At 37.9% G+C, this 20954-nt stretch overlaps 1 protein-coding gene across 1 annotated transcript in view; it reads right to left on the bottom strand.

Moving 5' to 3' along the window:
* DDX10 (DEAD-box helicase 10) overlaps positions 1 to 20954 on the bottom strand; it is a 329331-nt gene that overhangs the window by 250458 nt on the left and 57919 nt on the right. Inside the window, exons 10-12 of the mRNA XM_020996146.2 lie at positions 13492 to 13593; positions 12762 to 12849; positions 3923 to 4011 (exon numbers count right to left, since the gene is read on the bottom strand). Of these exons, the coding sequence (XP_020851805.1) occupies positions 3923 to 4011; positions 12762 to 12849; positions 13492 to 13593 (279 nt within the window). The remainder of the gene's footprint in view (positions 1 to 3922; positions 4012 to 12761; positions 12850 to 13491; positions 13594 to 20954) is intronic.

The raw sequence follows: 20954 nt of genomic DNA, 5'->3' as shown, positions 1-20954 counted from the left end.
ATCTAAGCTCCCATTAGTACTGACCTCGCCTACATAAATGTTCTCTTTATCCTTCTGTAATCTATTGCTCCTACAATTGCCAAAATAAAGTGCAAACATGCAATCATATTAGTCTGGCATACAAAGTCCTTGACAATAAAGCTCATAACTACCAGGAGGAGCAGCCAGGTGGAATGACAAGAAAAATCGATCTAGCCTCAAAAGTCCTGAGTTTCAATCCTAGCCCTACCACTTGCTGCCATATGGTCTTGGGCAAATCGCTCCAAATCCCCAAGTCTCATTTTTCTCATAAATAAAATGAGACCTTTGACCTCTATGATCCCACCCAGCCCAAAATCTATGATCTTATAAGCAAGCAGCTTCAGACAAGGAGCCACGAACTAGAGAACAGAACAGCCCCCACTACGCTCTACCGCCAACACAGCATTAGAAGGAAGCAAGGGACCTTCCATCAGCCATAACTAAAGACATCCCAAAGGATACAAGCAGATCTTCATTTTAATGAGCTGAACAAGCTGCAGGGGTTGCCGCCTGAAGTAACCCAGAAAACCACCCGGCCCAAGGAGAGCAAGGACTCATGGATAAAACTGGCCAGTTTCAGAAAGTAGTGGGTAACATAATTGAGCTGGTTGACTAAGGAGCAAAACAGAAGACAAAGGCAGGCAACACACATGTCAAGTGCTTAAATCCACAGAAAAGAAAGTGAGGACCCAACAGCAACTATTCCAAGCTCTATTAGCTAAAAAAAGAAAATGCAATTATGAAGGCAATAGCTGAATATGAGGCTTTATGTTAAGTAGAAGCAGAACAAAATAAATTTGCTGACAACACGCTTTTTATAATAAACTAATTCTGTACACATACAGCTGAATGCTGCTATAGATATACATACATAAATATAATTTAGAATAGTAGCAAGTGTTTTTTAAGAGGAAACAAAACTTGTCAGAACCCTTCCCACATTCTACCTTCCCTATTACTGTAGAAGGCAATGCCATCCTCCCAATCCTTCAGACTCGAAACCTAGGTGACACCCCTGACTCTCCACTATTTCTCATCCCTCCTCCCCCCCAAATCCAATCTGTTACCTGCTGATTTTACCTTTGCAACATCTCTCAAATACATGCCCTTCTCTTCTCTGACACTGGTACCAATATAATGCAGGCCTTCATCACCTTACAACCCAGACTACTTCAATAACCTGCTGGTGGGTCTACTACCCTCAAATCTCTCCCAGCTCCAATCCATCTCCTCTTTATCCATCAAAGCGATCTTCCTAACAGGCAAGTCTGACTATACCACTTAAGAAACTCCAGGGACTCCCTACCGCCTCCAGAAGAAAATATGAAATCCTCAGTTTGTTATTCAAAGTCCTTCACAACTTAGCCCCCTTCCTACAATTTACTCTCCAACATGTACTCCTCAATTCAGTGACATTGGCCTCTTGTCCTCATTTCCACCTACTAGCTTCCTTGGCTTCCTTTAAGTCCCAACTAAAATCCCATCCTATATAGGAAATCTTTCTCAATCCCTCTTAATTCTAGTGCCTTCCCTCTATTTATTACTTACTTATTCTTACACAGTTTGTATATATATGGTTGTTTATCGTCTCCCCCATTAGAGTGTGAGCTCCTCAAAGGCAGGGACTATCTTCTTTTGTATGTGTACCCCACTGTTTAGCATGGTACCTGGCACATAATTGGTGCTTAATAGGTATGTACTGACTAACTGATTGGGTACTAGTTACTTTGTACCTTGTATCCTACTTATTTTTGTTCTCTCACACACATTTCCCCTATCCCCCAACTCCACCACTGGGTTTTAAGTTACACAACAGAAGATGACATTTTTAATCATTTCATTTGGGAAGCTGTGCAGAGCTTCTTCTCAATGCAAAGGTCCATCTTCAAAATGAATGTTCTCACAGTGATGATTTATCACTTTGAATCTTAGAATATCATAATTGTTCAGGAATAAAAATTGATGTATGGTAGGTATATGTAAGCTGAAGCATTGATGACCCATCAGCAATAAAAGGCATAAGGGATATTACTAATGAATGTACAATTGTCGGATTAAGCATCTACTCCAAAAGTCAAAGATAGAAAGACCCTACAAAAATACTGACAGCAGCATATTTTTCAGGGCTAGAAATCAGAAACCAAGTGGATGCCCACCAAAGCTGGTATGGCTACACAAATCATATTATGTGACTATAACTAAATATCAATGTGCCACACAAAACAACAAATAAAAGGAATTCAGAGAAACATGGAAAGATTTATATGAACTGAAGAACAAAGTAATTAGAACCAGAAAAAAATAACAGTTATAATAATGTAAATGAAGACAATAAAAAGCAACTAATCTCAGATTAACTTCAAAGAAAGTTCTGGCAAATGGCTGAAAAAATACACTTCCAGACTGCCAGTAAAGGGTAGAAAATTATGGGTACATAATGTTGCATCTGTTGTCATGGAATCACAGATCTGGAGCTGAAAAGGTACCACAAAGATCATCCAATCCAACTCCTCCCGCCCCAGAAAACTGAAGACCAAGATGTCACAGATAAATTTCCCACAAAAAGACAACAACGATCTAGGCCAAGGGAGAGGATGTAAAGGAAAAGGCAGCCTTAATGACTGCCATATTGGGATAAAGGGAGTGGGCCACATAGTGCACACAGGTCCACCTGTTAGAGCATACCTATGAACATTCCAATGCCTTGATAACTAAAGATTGCCTCCTTCTCCAGAATTTGAAAAAAGCTTAGCAATACTGAGTAATAGCCATGGAGTGTCATGATTACCCTAAGAAACTATGCTTAAGTTTCCTCAGTATTCAGTAAGAGGTAGAGGGTCATAATCATACCTTTACTGGAGGGCAGAAGTAGGAGCAAGCAACACTCCTCATGTGACACTCAAAGGGAATATGAATACAGTACCATGATGGGACCTGGGTCCCAATATCTATGATTATCCAGGAGAGGATAGGTCTACATGGAAGACCACAATCAGACCTGGGGGAAAATGGCCCCTATTATAAGGAAACAATAGGGTATAACACACCTCAATAACAACACTGTTGATATCTTCTAACCCTGAAGACTACTATACAATTTATCACCAGTGTTTGTACTGGATTCCCTAAAGAGTCAACTGCCAACTACATTCCAAAGCTAGAAGTTCAAAGACCAAGTAAAAGGGAACCAAATGGCCCTTTTTTGATAACGGGTGGTTCTGAAAGCACCTATTCTTCCTGAACAACACTGCTATCTACCCATAGATCTGACCCAGAGACAGTTCCTTAAGCTAATGGCATAAGGTGAAGATAGTAAAGGATGGTCTGGGTGACAGCTTTGAACTTTTGCTCCTTGTAAAAATCATTCCTGATCAATACCCAAAAAAATGACTGTCAGATACAATCATTTTATGAGCTATTTTTACTTAACTGTTTTTGTTGCTGTTGTCATTGTTCTTATAAAGGAGGGTTCAGTGGGCAGGGAGGATGTGAGGAAATGAATGTGGTATGTAAAAAGGCATCAATTAAAAAAACAAAAAAAACCTAAAATGTATGAGTGGAAAAGGAGATGGGCTGGTCACAGAACCTGATCAAGGACAGCCCAAATGCTCCACTGATAGACCTTACATTTAAGAAAAGATCTAAAGACTCTCCTTCACACTGGATGGATCCTCTGTGGAGGATCTTTGGAAGAACAGAAAACAAGAATCACCAAGAATGAGCAGGCACAGATGGTTAGGCTGTCATGGGCACCAACAGAAGCAAGAATCACATAGTTGAGATCAGAGATCTGCTAAGTACGAGTATCAGCTGGGGCTCTGCACATAAGCTGGCACTCAATAAATATGTGCAGCATTGGATTAATGGTCCACAATGGCATCTTAATCCTATAAATACTTACAGGGCGTATTCAGGTAGAAGCAACTTGTTCACATCAAACACTTCTTTATTCTTCATTAGATATACTGAACGCAGGTAGGACACAAAACACTGTAACAAGAATTTTTAAGGCATTATATATAGACAAATGGGAAAATAATAGAAATGTAAAATCAACTGAAGTGAACACACTGAACGAAGTGATGGGTAACCACAGGAAAGCACTTTAAGGTTTGCAAAGCACTTTACAAATATTATCTCATTTAATCATCACAACAATTCTGTTAGATGATATTACTATCCCCACATTACAGATTAGGAAACTGAGGCAAAGGTTAATTAACTTATCCAGGGTAACAGAGCTGGGAAATGTCTGAAACAGGACTTGAACTTCAATCTCCTTGACTCCAAGTCTAGCACTCTTACTTATCCTCTGTGCTATCTAGCTGCCTCCAATAATCTTGCAATTATTTACTGGCATAAATGTTATACTTTCCAATAAAATACAAGGTTCTCAAGGGCAGGGACTATTGCATTTGTGCCTGGCATAATACTTCCTATTAAGTGCAGAGCAGGCACTTAATATAGAAGTTTGAAATGAATAATCTCTGCTCATTGAGAGCTGAAAATCTAAACCCTGGAACTTCGTTAAGATAATATTGATAAACAACTGAGCAAGTAACTTATTAATATCATATTTAATTTTCCTGCTATTTCTCCTTTCCTCCTTCTCCATTCTCTCTGTATTTTTCTTCTCATGCCTCATACTTAATCCTGTCTTCAAACTAATCTTTACTCCATTTTTCTTGCCCAAGAATTATTTCCATTTCTCCGCAGCCTCAAAAAAGCAGGAATTTGGTGATCATTTTTTCCCCTGCAATTGTTCATTGGGACCTATGCTAGCTGCTTATCAGTTCTGTTCTATCAAGACTGTAATCAAAAGCTTGGAAATCATTTCTGTGAAACTAGAGAACCTGCTACGGGTGTCGATATTTCAACATTCCACTTGCCCATACCTGTCACCCAATAAACAAAAATCACTTATTTCAGCATGCCAACTATACTTTTTGTTCTAGTAGACTTATTTGTTCAATGCAGAGCCCAATGCAACAGCACTTTTCTGATACTCTATATTTGTTGATTCATTCATGAATGGCCTCCTAGGCAGCAAATTTTGTCTAGTTCAAAAATTATAATGGCTATTTAGGTTTTTTTCAATGTATGCTTGAGTCCAATTATTTCATAAAAAATAAATTTAACTCTCAGTTTCGTGTATGCATGCTAAATAAAACTCATAGATAGTGATAAATGTACACTCTATAAATATCATATGTATCTATTCAAAGGACTTTTACTTTGCATTTAAACCAAGTGCACTGAACTCAATAAATTCTAATTTTGAACTTCTTGACACTAAGAATTAAAAAGTGGAAATCTACACAAATTTTTACTTTTGTTCAATCTGGTAATTAGTTGTTTGGGGGTTTGTTTTTTTTCTTTGTCCTTTTCAACATGATTACACTTATTCATTTACCAAGTCCTATTCTTATGAGGCTACATTTCAAGACCTATGACTTCACTAATATGGGGAACTCCCAGTGAGGGGACTTCTGCTGAAGCAGATCTACAACTTACAAAGTCTTAAATTTGGAAAAATGCCTGGAATATAAAGCAGTAAAGTTAATAGTATGTGTCTGACTCCAAAGTCAGCTCTTAACCCTTATTGTCATGTTGCATTTCTGCAAAATTTCATAGGGAAGCTAAAGTCTTCTTACAAGAAAAATATTCACTAAAGAAGTGACCATATATAAAATGTAGATGAGTCACTTAAACTCTCTGAGTCTCAGTTTTTCATCTCTAAAAAAGATGAGGATGTACTAAATTACCTGTAAGATCCAGATCTAAATGTATAATCTTATCCTAATCCCCACCCAATGAGCCCTAACCACTTAAAAACGGCATCTATTCACCAGTACCATTTCTACCCATACTGTCAAAGTTTTTTTTGGTTAGTCTCTGCTGACTGCCCAGAAGGTGCTTAAAAGAGAATGATTTGAATATCAAAGGATATTGCTCTATTGTACAGTTTTGTCTGAAAAATTATACCTCCCCCCAAAAATAATAGCTAGAGGTATACAGCAATGTAAGGTTTGCAAAGTGCTTTACAAATATTATCTTATTTTATCCTCACAACAACCTTCAAGGGTAAGTGATATTATCATCCCTATTTCACAATTGAAGCAACAAAGGTTAGAGGACTTGCCTAGGGTCACACAGCTAGTAAGTGTCTGAGGCCGAATTTTAACTCAGATCTCCCTGACCTCAAGTCTACTATTCTTATCTACTGTGTCACCTAGGTGTCTCTAATTGCCAGAATTCAACAGTGCTATAGGATTTGCAAAGCACCTTACACGTACTGACTCTAAGACCACATGACTTCTAAATTTTCTTTAAAAAAAAATTGTGTACAATTATAATATAACCTAAATAAAACAAATTGTTCATGACTTTAATTTCATTTTTTGAGATAAAGTCAATTAAACTTTTCGTTTATGATTCTAAAATGAATTAATATGTAAAGTATTTATGTGAACCTTAACAGTGCTATTATCACAAAACATCAGTCCTCCATTTTAAATGTGTTGTTCAGTTGCTCAATCAAATCGGACTCTTCATATTGCCCATGGGAGTTTCTTGGCAAAGGTACTGGGGTGGTTTGCCATTTCCTTCTCCAGTGAATTAAAGCAAACAGAGGTTAAGTGGCATGCCATGCCCAGGGTCACATAGTTAGTAAGTATTTGAGGTCACATTTGAACTCAGGTCTTCCTGACTCCAAGACCCAGCATTCTATCCACTAAACCACCTGACTGCTTCCTATTTTGACTACGTTCACTTTAAATGTTTTTTTCTGCTACCGATTATCCTCAGGTAAGGAGTTCCAATAAATAACAAATTAAGCAAAAATATAGGAAGTCTGCTCTTTGGCAAGTATAACATATTCAAGGCTGGCAGCATAGATCTTCATCTAGAAATAATTCAGACAAATGACTCCACCTCCATTATTCAAGCGATTCTACTTGCCTAGAATGTCCTAACCCAACCTCTGCCTACAGAAAACAGACTTGTCCTTCCAGGCCTAATGCTAATAGACTTCCATTAAGCCTTCCTATAGCAGCTGAAAGTATCCTTTCCCCACTCTAAACTCCTATACCTCTTGTCTGCGCCATTTTATGGCACTTGCCACTCACTACCTAACAGGAGTTGTTTATGTGTGCATCTCACCCAGCTCCGACTTGTTTGTCTGGGGTGTGTACATATTACCCCCCTTCATACTCTCTTCAGTTCATCCAAACTCATCCATCATGTTCCAACTCTTCTTTTCACCCCCACAAGCACAGGCTATGTGCATGTCTGTAATGAACTCCTTTCTCCCTCACATCTTTTAAGAATCCCTAGTTTCCTTCAATGTTCCAATCAAATGCCACTTCTTGAGCCCTTAACTGTAAATTTAACCTTTGCAACATCTCTCATACATGACCCCTGCTCTCCTCTGAGATTGCCACCACTCTAGTACAGGCCCTCATTGCCTCACACCTGGACTTCTACAATAGCAAGTCTCTCCCTACTCCAATTCATCCTCCATTCAGCCACTAAAGGGATTTTCCTAAAGCACAGAACCAACCATGTCATGTGCACCTTTATACTCAATGAACACCAGTAGTTCCCTATCGCCTCCTGGAACAAAGATAAAATGCTTTATTTGGCATTCAAAGCCCTTCATAATCTAGCCTACTCCTACCTTTACAATCTTCTTACACCATATTACCTACCTACATGTTCTCTTCCATACAATGACAATGGCCTCTTAGTCATTCCACAAACAAGACAACTCAGGGGCAGCTAGGTGGCGCAGTGGATAGAACACTGGACCTGAAGTCAAGAAGACTTGAATTCAAATCCAGCCTCAGACTAAACGCTTGACACTTACTAGCTGTGTGACCCTGGGCAAGTCATTTAACCCCAATTGCCTTGAATGAGTGAATGAATGAATGAATGGAAACAAGATACTCAATCTTTCAGGTCCTGGCATTTTCTCTAGCTGTCGCCTATGCTTGGAATTCTCTTTCTCCTCTACTCTGACTACTAATCTTCCTAACTTCCTTTAAGTCCCAACTAAAATTCTTTTACTGAAAGCCTTCCCCAACTCCTCTTAATTCCAGTACCTTCCTTCTGTTAATTACTTCCTATCTGTCCACTATATAGTTTGTGTCCCCCAGCAGACTCTAAGCTCCTTGAGGGTAGAGACTGTCTTTTCCCTCTTTTGGCATCCCCAGAGCTTAGCAGAGTATGCCTGGCCCATAGTAAGTGCTTAACAAATGTTGATTGATTGATTGATTACTCTCTACTACTTAGTGCCTCTACATACACAAAAATTACTTTGTATAAAAGCAGCTAGCTGGTTAAGCAGATAGGTTAGACTTGGAGTCAGGAAGACCCAAGTTCAAATGCTGCCTCAGATACGAGCTATGATCACATAGCCAGTCAAATCATGTAATTTCTGTCTACCTCAGTTTTCTCATCTGTAAAATGGGGATAATAATAGCATTTATATCCCAGGGTTATGAAGTCAAAATGACACATAATTTATGTATTCGGAAAACCTTAAAGTACTATATAAATATTAGTGGTTATTATTTATTTTGTATCTGCTTACATGTATAAATGCTGTCTCCCCAAATAAAATATAAGTATCTTAAGAGCAAGAATTTTTCTTTTCCATTGTCTTTTATCCCCAGAGCCTAACACAATGTCTGGCACATAACAGAGGCTTAATAAGTGTTGATTTTGTGGTGTTATCTCCCCCAAAGAAACTCTACAACCCTAAAGATCTATACCTTAACTATAATTCCCTGTACAGAGTTAACAGTCAGTAAATGTTTGAGGAATGAAAGAATGAACAAACAAAAAGAGAAAACGAAACCAAAAAAAGTCAATACTGTCCAAAACTACTAGACAAATCATTACTGGCAACTAAACAGACCAGGAGAAACGGCAAAAAGTGGCAATAAATAAAGCCTCACCCCTAAGAAGGACAGAGAGTATGATAACCAGGGAAGTAAAAAGTATTATCTAAAACATAGGTGGAAAGAAGTAAATAATTGGACTGCATCAGCTAAAACCTAGCACTTAACTAGACTCTGCCTGGAGACCCACACAGAGAAGACAGCCAGGGGTTTCTCTCTGCATAAAGGCGTGGCAATTATCTTCTAATTGCCAATAAAAGGCAGCTGATAAAAACAGCAGTATCTGGCATCATTCCAAAATGCTCCATCTCCTTGTTTATGAACTCTGAAATTCCCTCAACTCATTAAAATCTCATCATTCCACCTCTCTCTAACTTACATCCCCAATCCTCCTCTTCTTCTTCAATACGACCTCCCATCCCTCAACTTTTTAGTATTTTTTCCAGGCTTATCAATTCTGCACTGGCTATACTCTCCTCCCTTCCCTACCTTGACCCACTGGTGAATCAGTTGAGTAACTCCAGTCCCTTGCCCTCTTAAGTTATTGCCTATCTTCCCACAAAAAAAAAAAACTTCAGCCTTAGATTGCTCTCAGCATCCACTATCTTTGACCCTACTCACAAGTGGCCAAACAAAGCGGGAGAAAAATCACAAAACTGGATCCACTACAAAGTTATGTCACATGATCTCGAGAGGGCCCTCACTGAAGAAAGGCAATCCTTTTACACTTTCCACTCTTTACAATGGCTCTTACAAAACTTTTCATTCCCCTCAAACTTCCCATTGGTTCCTCCTCTCCCCTACCCTTTCAGTGGAGAAACCTACCAAAAAAATTTGAATGAAACAATTGAAGTGAAAGGCTGAGAGCTTCCTCTTCTCTTCCCTCTTCAACTGATCTCATTGATGCCTTCTGGCACAATTTCCACTTTCACTGAGTCTCACATAATGAGATAGCCCTTCTACTTGTCAAGGTAAATCACTCTACATGTACCAGGGATCCCATTTCATACCCTCTTCTTCAGCAGATTGCCCCTTTTCTCATTTCCACCCTCTCACTTACCATCAATTTCTGCCTATCTACTGGCTGCTTCCCTACTGCCTACAAACATACCCAAGCTTTTCCCATCCTCAAAAAACTCTCACTTGATCCAGTCATCCTCACTAGCTTTTACCCCATATCTCTCTTCCCTTTTGTGGCTAAACACCTTAAAAAGGCTATCTACAAAAGCTGCCTCCACCACTTCTTTTCCTCTCACTCTCTTCTCACCTCTCTATAGTCTGGCTTTCCACTTCATCATTCAGACCTTAAACCAAAAATATGATATCTTAACTGCCAGATCCAATGATATTTTCTCAATCTTTGTCCTTCATAACCTCTCTGTAGCCTGACACTGCCAATCGTCATCTTACCCTTGACATTCTTTTGTTTCAAGATTTTCATAACCCTATTCTCTTCCTGGTTCTCCTCCTAGTCAATCAATCAACGCACTAGGCTCTATGCTATGTGAAGCACTAAAGATACAAATAAGAAATATAAAGGTAGTCCTTGCCCTGAAGGACTTTATAATCTAATAGGGAAAGACTACACACAAAAGAAAGTGGAAGGGGTGGAGGGGTAACCTAGTGAAAAGGGAATGAAGGAGAAATCCAAAGGAGTGCAGCCAAGTAGGAAATAAAGAGAATGCTGCCCTGGGTACCCTCATTAAATGAAGATTCTGAGAGGAGCTCTCTGCTCTATACTCCAGTCAAAGGATCCCCAGGAGCAAACGTTACTGATGAGGTAAGAGTACCAGGGCTAATCGAACCTTGCAGGATACAGATATTCCTGAGGCATGATGGAGAAGTCCAGAGGAATTCACCTGGAAGGCTGATCCTTCTAAGTCTTCTTCTTTGCTGAACTTCCATACAGATCATACTCACTAATCATGGGTATCCCACAGGGCTCTGTCCTGAACCCTCTATTCTCAATCAGCTAGCATCGATTCAATTATCATCTCTATGCAGATGGTTTACAAATATATTTATCCAGCCCAAATCTTTCTCTTGCCTTCTAGTCTCACATCTCCAATTGCCTATTAACCATCTCAAAATGTATGTTCTGTAGACATTTTAAACTCAATACATCCAAAACTAAACTTGTTATCTTTCCCCAAAACTCTTCTCTCTTCTTAATTTCTCTTCTTCTGTTAAGGGTACCATCATACTCTCAGTCACCTAGGATGCTCACAACTTAGGTGTCACCCTCAACTCAATCACTCCCTTACATCCCTCCTCACCCAATCTGTTGCCTTTCTACTTTACCTTCATAACAGCTCTCATATATGCATAGGCATGACCAAGTGAAAATGCCTAGAGTCTAGAGATGGAGTGTCTTACGCAAAGAAATGCAAGGAGGCAAGGCAAAGAGAAGGAGGAAGGAAAAGTATAAGAAGACTGGGCGGATAGGAAAGGAGCAGATCATGAAAGCTTCTGAATACCAAACAGGATTTTACGTCTGATCCTGAAGGTGAAAGGAAGGCACTGGAGTTTACTGAGTTGGGGGGTTGGACAGGGATATAACAAGATCAGACCTGCATTTTAGGAAGATCAATTTGACAGCTAAATAGAAGACAGACTTAAGGCAGGCAGACCCACCAGAAAGGCTACTGCAGTAGTCTAGGTATGAGGTAATGAGGGCCTATACCAGGGTGGTGGTAGTACCAGAAGGGGGGGGAGGATATATTTAAATATATGCATATATGTATGGGGGTAAGGAGAGACTAGACCTGTGATTTCATCAGTATTGGGAGGTCCCTATAAAGAATTCCCTCTATCAATGCAAGTCTGTATGCATCCTGCAAATCGCAGTCTTAGATAGTTGCCTGGGGCACTGAGAAGTTAGGTGCCTTGCTCAGAGTCACAAAGTCAGTATATAAAACAAGTAGACTTGAACCTGGTTCTTCCTAACTCCAAAGACAACTTTCCACTATGCCATACTGTTTCTCTTCTCTCTTACCTAACTATTATAACATAATATTATGAAGAAGTAGCATAATATAATGACTAGCAAGCTAGACTTGGATTCAGGTCAAGACCTGGAATTTAAATTCAATCTTTGACACATCCTGATTATATGACTTTGAGCTTAACCAGCCAACTCCCTAAGACTTTAAGTTGCAGAATAGTTACCAATCTGCATTGGTAGAAGGAGATCCTGAACTTCTCTAAACCAGTGGAAGCAAAGGTTCAGCCATGTGTGCTTATACATCCACATGCACACAAACTTTTTTTTTCTGAACTTATTCCATCGGATCACAATTCAAATGAGACAGGCTTATATTAAGGTTCCCTTCTCTCTAAATAAGTCACCTTGTATGCAATTAAACATGTACTTTCCAAATACCACACTTTGGTTTGAATTCTACGGTCAAAAGAATTCCAGCAGGGCCAACTAAGCATATACTAAGATTGAAATGCTTCCTCTGAAAAAAAAAAAAAAACTAAAGACTTTAATACCATGACATTTATATGCAATATTACTGATTTTATGATCAAAATTTAACATTTTTCCCCTAACAAACTATTTCATTTTTCCCAAACAATATTAGCTCATGACTTACAAAATGCCTTTATATTGAAAGAATATTCTCTTAAACAAGGAAGATAATACAATTCAACACAATGTAGAGTAGGTGCCACAGAATACTGAGATACTCTTCACTGACCCTAAAACCAAAATTGCCATTTCCCAAGGCAATGACTTCTTACTTTATATCTTGAGAGCACAAACATTTGCATTAGTACAACCACACAAACTAAAATACTTGAACATGGTTATTCTATTCAAAAATTACTTACCCTTTGAGCGCGTTCTTTTAGGTCTTGATCTTGAGCTAAAAATGCTTCCAGTTTCTTCTGGATATCTATAAGTTTTTCTGGATTAATTCTAGGTAACAAAAGAAAACAAAAGTTAAACTACATCATTTCACTTTCAGAAAAATATCTACAGAACTGTTATTTTCCACCTTTATTACCTATAATTTTTGTTTTTGGTTTTGTTTTGGTTTTTTTTAGGCAACTGGGGTTAAGTGACTTGCCCAGGGTCACACAGCTAATAAGGGTTAAGTGTTGGTCTGAGGCTGGATTTGAACCCAGGTCCTCCTGACTTCAGGGCTGGTGCTCTAACCACTGTGCAACCTAGCTGCCCCTATTACCTATAATTTTTAAGTGTACGAAACTATTGCTAGTCTCTGAACATGGTTTAGTTGAAACTTTACTGTGCATAAAACATAATCCTGTTGGCTGTTATGAATATGAATGATTCAAGAAAGGCAAATGGATAGATCAAATCTTTTATCAAGAACATGATTCATACTGAACAAAGTAAAAATGCTTCAAGGTAAAAATCACAATTGGCATTAACTACTTCTAATAAAATATTAAAGGGAAAAGTTTTTCCAAAACAGACAACAACCAGGAAAAAAAAGAAACAATGACAATGAAGAATTATCAAATGACTATAGTAATGATAGCTTCACACCTTCAATTTTTCTAATTTCAATATTAAGGAAGAACAGATATTTCTTACTTGATTTCCTTCACAGGGACTTTCCTCTGGGAAAGCTGATGAACCATTCCTTTTTCTTCAGAGGGGAGCAAAATTAACAATGACTCACCACCTTCCTTATACCTAAACAGGAAGAAAAAGAGAGAGAAAACAAAACAAAAAGAGAAAAGAGATTTATTTCATTTCACTTTTTATATTAAATTTAAACATTATTGAGTATGTAATGAAGAATCAGAAGTAATTTTACCTAACATAAATTTCAATATACATTTTCAAACAATTCCTATTAGCAAGAGAAAGTCATGATTATTACCACCCTCTTCATTCAATTTGTAGTCAACAGTCACAAGTCCTGGTCACATTAATTAAAAAAAAAAAACAACCCAACATTACTGAGAAACCATATGCTCAAAAAAATCATTTTTTCACTGATTAAATACCCAATGATAAAGCACATACAGTGGACAGGGCCTTTTGCTAAGCTCTGAAGAAATAAAAAGGTTTTTTCTGGAGCTTACAGTCTAACATAAAGATAACTTTTAGGTCACTAGGGAGCCATGATAAAATAAGGCAATGATTTTAAAAACTAATTAACATCTTTATTTTAATTCAAACACTTAAGTACCTACAACATGGAAGGCACTGTGCTAGGCACTAAGAAGACAACCCCTACCTTCCAAGAGCAACAACAAAACCCACAGAGAAGCATTATAAAAAGTAAGGAGTGGATTCAGTAAAAGGAGAGAGATCAGAGTGTTCTACGAAAATATGGGGAAGAAAGCACTAGCAACTGCAGAGGAGAAAACAAGGAAGAGGAAGGAGAATCAGGAAAGGCTTCCTAGAGAAAGTAGCACCCAAAAGTGAAAGAAGATAAATATTCTGAAAGATTGAGATGAAGACAGTTTACATTCTAAGCATGGAAGACAACCTAAAGAAATACAAGGAAGCAGGCGATAGAACAAGTTTGCAGAACAGCTAGTAATCTAGTTTGGCTGGAAGAGAAAACATGACAGAAAAAAAAATTTTAAGTAAGTCGCAAAGGTAGACCTTTAAATGTCATTGAATTGAATCCTAAAAGCTAATAGTTTTGGTTTGTCTTTTTTTTGGGGGGGAGGGCAAAGGAGTGAGATAAACCTGAGTTGAAGGGAAATGGAAAGAAAACCCAGAAAGAAAACTATTACAATAGTCTAGGTAAAAGACGATGATTTCCTGAAGTCAAGTATTGGTTGGATGGATGGAAAAGCAAGAGATATTGTGAATTTAAATTAATGTGACTTGGCAACTGATTAGAAATCAAGGTTAAGGAGACGGAAGAATCAAAGATGACAACAATGGTTACAAACCTGAGTGACCCAAAATGGTGATACCATCAACCAATAAATTGGGGAATTTCACTCGGGTATGGGAAGAAGTTGATGAGCTCATTTGGGACATGATGACTTGAGATGCCAATAGCTCATCCAAGTGGAGATGTTCATTGAGTAGTTGGCAATACAGGACTAAAGTTCAGAAGCTCTCTATTGGCTTCAGAGAGGAGGTAGCAACTGAGTTCAGTCTTGAAGGAAGAAAATGATTCTAAGAATGATGATTTGCTTTCTAGTGTGAGGAATGGCTTGTGCAAAATACTGGAGGTAGGAGATGAATGCTAAGTTTGGGGAAGAGCTAGTAAACCAATCTGGTTTAAAAACAGTTATTGAAGAGGAGTTGTATGAAAGAAGGCTGAAAAGGTAAGCAAGACACAGACTGTTAATGGTCTTAAACTCAAAGTAAAGGGTTTCCACTTTATCCAATAGGCAGTGGGGAGCCACTTAGGGAATAATTAAGACAAAGTGCTAAAGAAACTAGGAGGTAGATCAAACACACAATAGAAAAGGGTAGCTCTGGCAAAGACAAAAACCAATTTATTCTCTAAGACAAATAGAGGTTTGGAGTTAGAGACAAAGGGAGTGAAAGAACTCAGGACAAGTGGTATCAATTTTCTTAGTCAAGTGGGATGAGATACCATCTGACAGGAGAGGAGGAATGGTGTGTCACTGGAAGTCTGAGGAGATAGGAAAAGGTTTGAAACAGCCACAATGAAAGTGTCACAGGGAGTGAAAAATAAACAAAAGGATTACTATACAACAGCAAAGGTCCAAATGAGGTCAAATAAGATAAAATTATATGATGTGTAACTTCCTCCCACAAGTGTTTAACAGCCTAGGAGAGCAAAGAATTTTTTGACAGTGGGGATGATCAAAGATTGAGGGTTGGCATGAATGGCAAATGGAAAAGAGGATAAGGAATTTGATGGCAGAAGACAATGCATTGTTGAACTGGTTAATAATGGTCAAGACTGAAGGGATCAAACTAAACCCATAATGGAGGCAATGTAGTAGGGGGAAAGAGAATGAAGAATGGATTTATGAGAGAGAGAATGGGGGGAGGGGATGTAGAGAAGGTTATGATGAAAGAAGGGAATTTCAGAACAGCTTTGTGTGGAAGTGAGGTCTAGGGAAAAGGTGTTACACATGTGGCCTGCAGGCTACATGTAGTCCTCAACACTCCCAGCTATTGCCTGAACCAGATTAAAATGTAGTAGGGGAAAGTATTTAGCAAAATAAATAAATAAAGAAGTATTTAACAAAATAAATAAAAATACAATAAAACACAAATAATACTGCATTTCAAAACTAAGTCAATATGTGGCCCACAGGGATCCTTACTTTCAGATTATTGGCCTCCATTACTATTCAAGTATAACACCACAGAACTAGGGTATGATAATCTATATGAACTAGCTGTAGTCTGAGCGGATACACAGGTCATGCGAATAGAAACAGTGGATGAACTAGAACACCAAGGAATTTAATGTTGTTATTCACCAATGCGAGTACAAGTTAGGAAGAGGAGGCTATAGAACTGAACTGTAAGCCAGGATCTTAAATACTTAAATAAAAGTGAGTGAGTGACCTGAAGGCCAGTAGATGACAACAAAGTCACAATAAATAATGATGAAAATGATTCACGTTTTATATCACTCTAAGGTTCAAAAAGCAACTTCCTCATAACAGCCCTGGGAGATAGGTAGTACAAATATTATTTCTATTTTACATTTGATGAAATTGAGACTCTGGAGTTACATGACTTGTCAATAATTACTTAGCTGGTAAGTATCTAAAGCAGGATATGCTCTATCACTTGATTCAGACTTGAGATAGACAGAATGAACAACAAAGGAAAAGAGGATTCTGAGTAATGACATAAGAACATTCACATCCCTCATCCAAATGTCATACTTGACCCTACCAAGTAACTTGTTCAGAATTAAGTGTCAAAATGCAACTTTTTCTTAGCAAAGTTCTATGTCAAGGTGAAAGGTATTACTAAAGCCAAAATAAAGATGTAAATAGAGAGATGGCTGCTGTCCTTTCTTTGTTGCTCAGCTTGGGCTCTTTCATTTTTGAAAACCAATGAAACAGCAAAGTTTCACATTATCTATTATTATCTATATCTACAGCAGCTAGGTGGTGTAGTGGATAGAGTGTTCAACCAGGAATAAGACTCATCTTCCTGAATTCAAACCTGGCCTCAGACACTTAGTAGCTCTGTGACCCTGGGCAAGTCACTTAATCCTGCTTGCTTCAGTTTCCTCACCTGTAAAATGAGCTAAAGAAGGAAACGGCAAATCACTCTAGTATCTCTGCTCAAAAAACCCCAAAAGAGGTCATGGAGTGTCAGTCACAACTGAAGAAACAACTAAGCATCTATATCTCTATATTCTTTTTGGGTGCCTAGCCATCAAGTAAAAATAACCTGAGGGGAGAGCAAAGGCAACATTTCAAAGAAATGAATGGATCCTGCCAGAGCCAAGTAAGTAAGAAAATGGTAAAACTCCCCCCCACACACCCTCATTTCATAACCCAATATCAAGAAAGCGGAGATGATTGTTCATATGCTAACTGCCTGGGAGTGAGGAAAATTCCTGATCTACAGTATGTTGACTGTAATTAAAAAGTTATCTTTTCCAATTTCTGTCTATTATTACAAATTTACAGCAAATAAAAAGAGAATAGTACCCATTCAATAAGCATTTATTCAGTGCAAACCACATGCATGATAGTTAGGTAAGTCTGCCATTAGGACATAGTTTTATGGTAAGGAAATATCTCTTATGATATTCAAAAGAATTAGCTCTCAGAAGGAAACAAATATAACAGGTAATGAAATATATTCTTTTACAGAATGTATTTCAAGGAAAGAAATTGTGCCAGCTACTGAATTATACAAAATACGGCATGTAAACTTCATTCAGTAAAATTACTCCCAGGGGCAGCTAGGTGGTGCAGTAGATAGAGCACGGGCCTTGGAGTCAGGAGGATCTGAGCTCAAATCTGGCCTCAGACACATAACACTTCTAGCTGTGTGACCCTAGGCAAATCACTTAATCCCACTGCCTAGCCAAAAAAGAAAAATTTACTACCATAACACAGGCCATATAACAACTTGGAAGAAAGGGTGAGGAGAAACTCTGATACCTTCCCACAAAATCTGCCAGTTCTCATCTTGATCTAACTTGCAAAAACTGATGTTTATTTGTTTTTGTTTTTAAACCAAAAGGGAAGGGAAAGTAGCAACCTAAAATGGCACAAATCTCAAATTACAATGCTTCAATACACAACTGATTAAGCTTTTCTAAAATGTCTTTTCTCGTCACTGTGGAATTGAATTTTAAAAAATGACCCACTTCCATACCAATCAATTCAATTGCTAGAAACCTCTATCAAATGTCCTCTTCACTACATTTCAAATGGAATAAGACTTATCCTGGCAAAAGAGTGTTTCAGAATGTTTAATCTTCACTTAGTACAAATTATTATGAGGTAAAACTATTTCTCTGAAACAAGAACTATTTAGACAGTCAGACTATCAATATGTAAATCCATAGGACAGGAATGATGATAGGGAAGTGTCAGGGAATTGAAAGCATCACTGGGGCCTAGGATTGAAGACTAAGAGGAAACAGGTCTAGGAAGCCAACTGTCACTGCTTCACTCTTTAAAACCACTACAGTATGTAGACTACATCACTATCCAAAAAGCCTTCAAGGTAGCTACATTCAACTTCTGAAGAAAAATGAATTGGCCTTCAAGATTAAAAGTACTTATGTACTTAAAACACAATACTGGCTTTTATTATAGCTATCACAGTGTTCCCAATATTCTTTCATGATAATTTACCTAAGCTTTAGAACATTGCAAGTTGGAAATAAGTAGTTTTTCAAGACTATAAAATAAGGCACTAAATGTGGCACAGGGCATTGGCTTTATAAGATCTTTAAGCTTCTGAATGCCAAGTAAATAGAAGATATAAAATGCCATGCCTTCACACAACCAGACAATCTAGACAAACTAGCCAAGATTATCTCCACAAAACAACATACCATCATTTAATCTTTTTGAAACTATGGGTCACTGAAGCCAGGTAAAAGCTAGGGTAAAGCTAAGAGGGACTATCCATTCCAAATCACTGTAACAATGGACTAAGCTACACTTTCCCACTAAAAATCTAATGAGGAAAGGTTGTTAGGAAATCACAAGCCAACAAAACAATTCCTGAATACATTTGATCCTAAACAACTAAATGATGTTCTTCTTGTCTGACAAATAAGCATACGGAGACCCAGAGAAACTAAGAGACTTGCCCATGATCACACAGCTACCTAGCTATAGAGGCAGAATATGAACTCAGATCTCTCCAAGTCCAGTACTCTTTACACTTAATAAAAACAGTCAATCAGCAGTAAATAACTTACCTATTTCACATCTCACCTAACATCACCTTTTAAAAAAATGTAAACCACACAATAATCTCCCACACAAGGCATCCAAAACTTCTTTTAAAATCTATATATTTAAATGGACTAGTCAAAAGGAAACAAGACTAATAAAAGGAAAATCTAAAATGTTATCCTCTCCACTATGATTTTTGGCACTGTATGGAAAGAGACCTATAAGCTTAAAAAAAAAAACCTGAAAAGAATTTCTTCACTAACAAGTACATCATAGGTGAGAACCACCACTCCCCATCCCTCTCCCTGCAGCTTTGCTGGCATTTTTGCTGTGCTGAAAAGTTCTTATCAGGTGCTTCTATTTACAACCTTCCCATTTGAACCACTGGTAGAGAATACTGGAAAAAGCTTTCAACCATTCATTTCCAGGTTAGGTAAAAAATTAAATAGCCTGGAATGTACTCTCTTCTCACCTCTGCCTCCTGGAATTTCTGGCTTCCTTCATATTCAGCTCAAGCAACTACATGAAGCTTTTCTTGATCCCTCCAATTGTCAGTAGCTTCTATTCTAAAATTACATTTTACCTACATTGTACATATCTTATAATTGCACATGGGTATGTAAATATGTTTGCATACATATATACAGTACACATACTATACATGAGTCTTTGTGAGTTCAAATCTTGCCTGAGATGCTTACTAGCTGTATGACCCTAAACAAGTCACTTAACCCTGTCTGCCTCAGTTTCATCATCTGTAAAATGACCTGGAAAAAGAAATGGCAAACCACTTCAGCATCTTTGCCAAGAAAACCCCAAATGGGGTCACAAAGAGTTGGACATGACTAGAACTAAACAATATACATATATATACATATGTACATATACATACACAAGCATGTTATCTACCCCTTTGAGGGCAGGGACCGTTTTGGGGTTTTTTTGTATCCCTAGCTCTTAGCACAGTGCCTGATATATCGTAAGCATTTAACAAAAGTTTGCTTATTGATGATTATATTCATTTTGTACATATTCTATATCTACATATATATGAATACGTTGTCTCCTCCATTACGATATAAGTTCTTTGAGGGCAGGCACTGTCTTACTTTTGTCTCTGTGCTTGGCACAGACATTTAATAAATGCTTATTGATTGAGCAACAAAAAAAATAAATATGCTAAATATTATGGATGCAAAGACAGGCCCTAGAACTCCTGAAGGAGTTTACAATAATAGAAGGATGGACAGGTACACAAATAACTATGAAACAGGATCAAATAGGCTATTCCAAGGAGAAGATAAGAGCAAAGGAGACAGGAGATTTTTGAAAAGAATTTTCAAGGCAGGAGGATGGAGGGGCCTATTCTGAGGTCATCATGGAAGTCATATCTTCTGAGGCAGAACCTGAAAGAAGGGATTTAGAGGTCATGAGGGTAGCAGGAGAAAGCAGGAGGGAAAGTTTCATTCCAGGAGCATGGAGGTATGACCAAAGGCACAAAGTCAGAAGAGATAATAGGATAATGATGGAAGGTAAAGAATTGTACAGTTTGGCTAAACGGCTAAAAGGTATAAAAAGAAGATTAGGTGGGAAAGGTAGGTTAAAGTCAAATTGTAGAGGATCTTAAAATGAGAGGATCAAAACTTTATACTTCACTTTATAGACAATGAGGAGACAATAAAGATTTCTAAGTGAAAAAGTGACATGTTTACT

Source organism: Phascolarctos cinereus, unplaced genomic scaffold (genome assembly GCF_003287225.1).
Source record: "Phascolarctos cinereus isolate Bilbo 61053 unplaced genomic scaffold, phaCin_HiC Scaffold_726;HRSCAF=1367, whole genome shotgun sequence".
Taxonomy (NCBI): domain Eukaryota; kingdom Metazoa; phylum Chordata; class Mammalia; order Diprotodontia; family Phascolarctidae; genus Phascolarctos; species Phascolarctos cinereus.
This window is presented reverse-complemented; position numbering and strand designations above follow the sequence as displayed.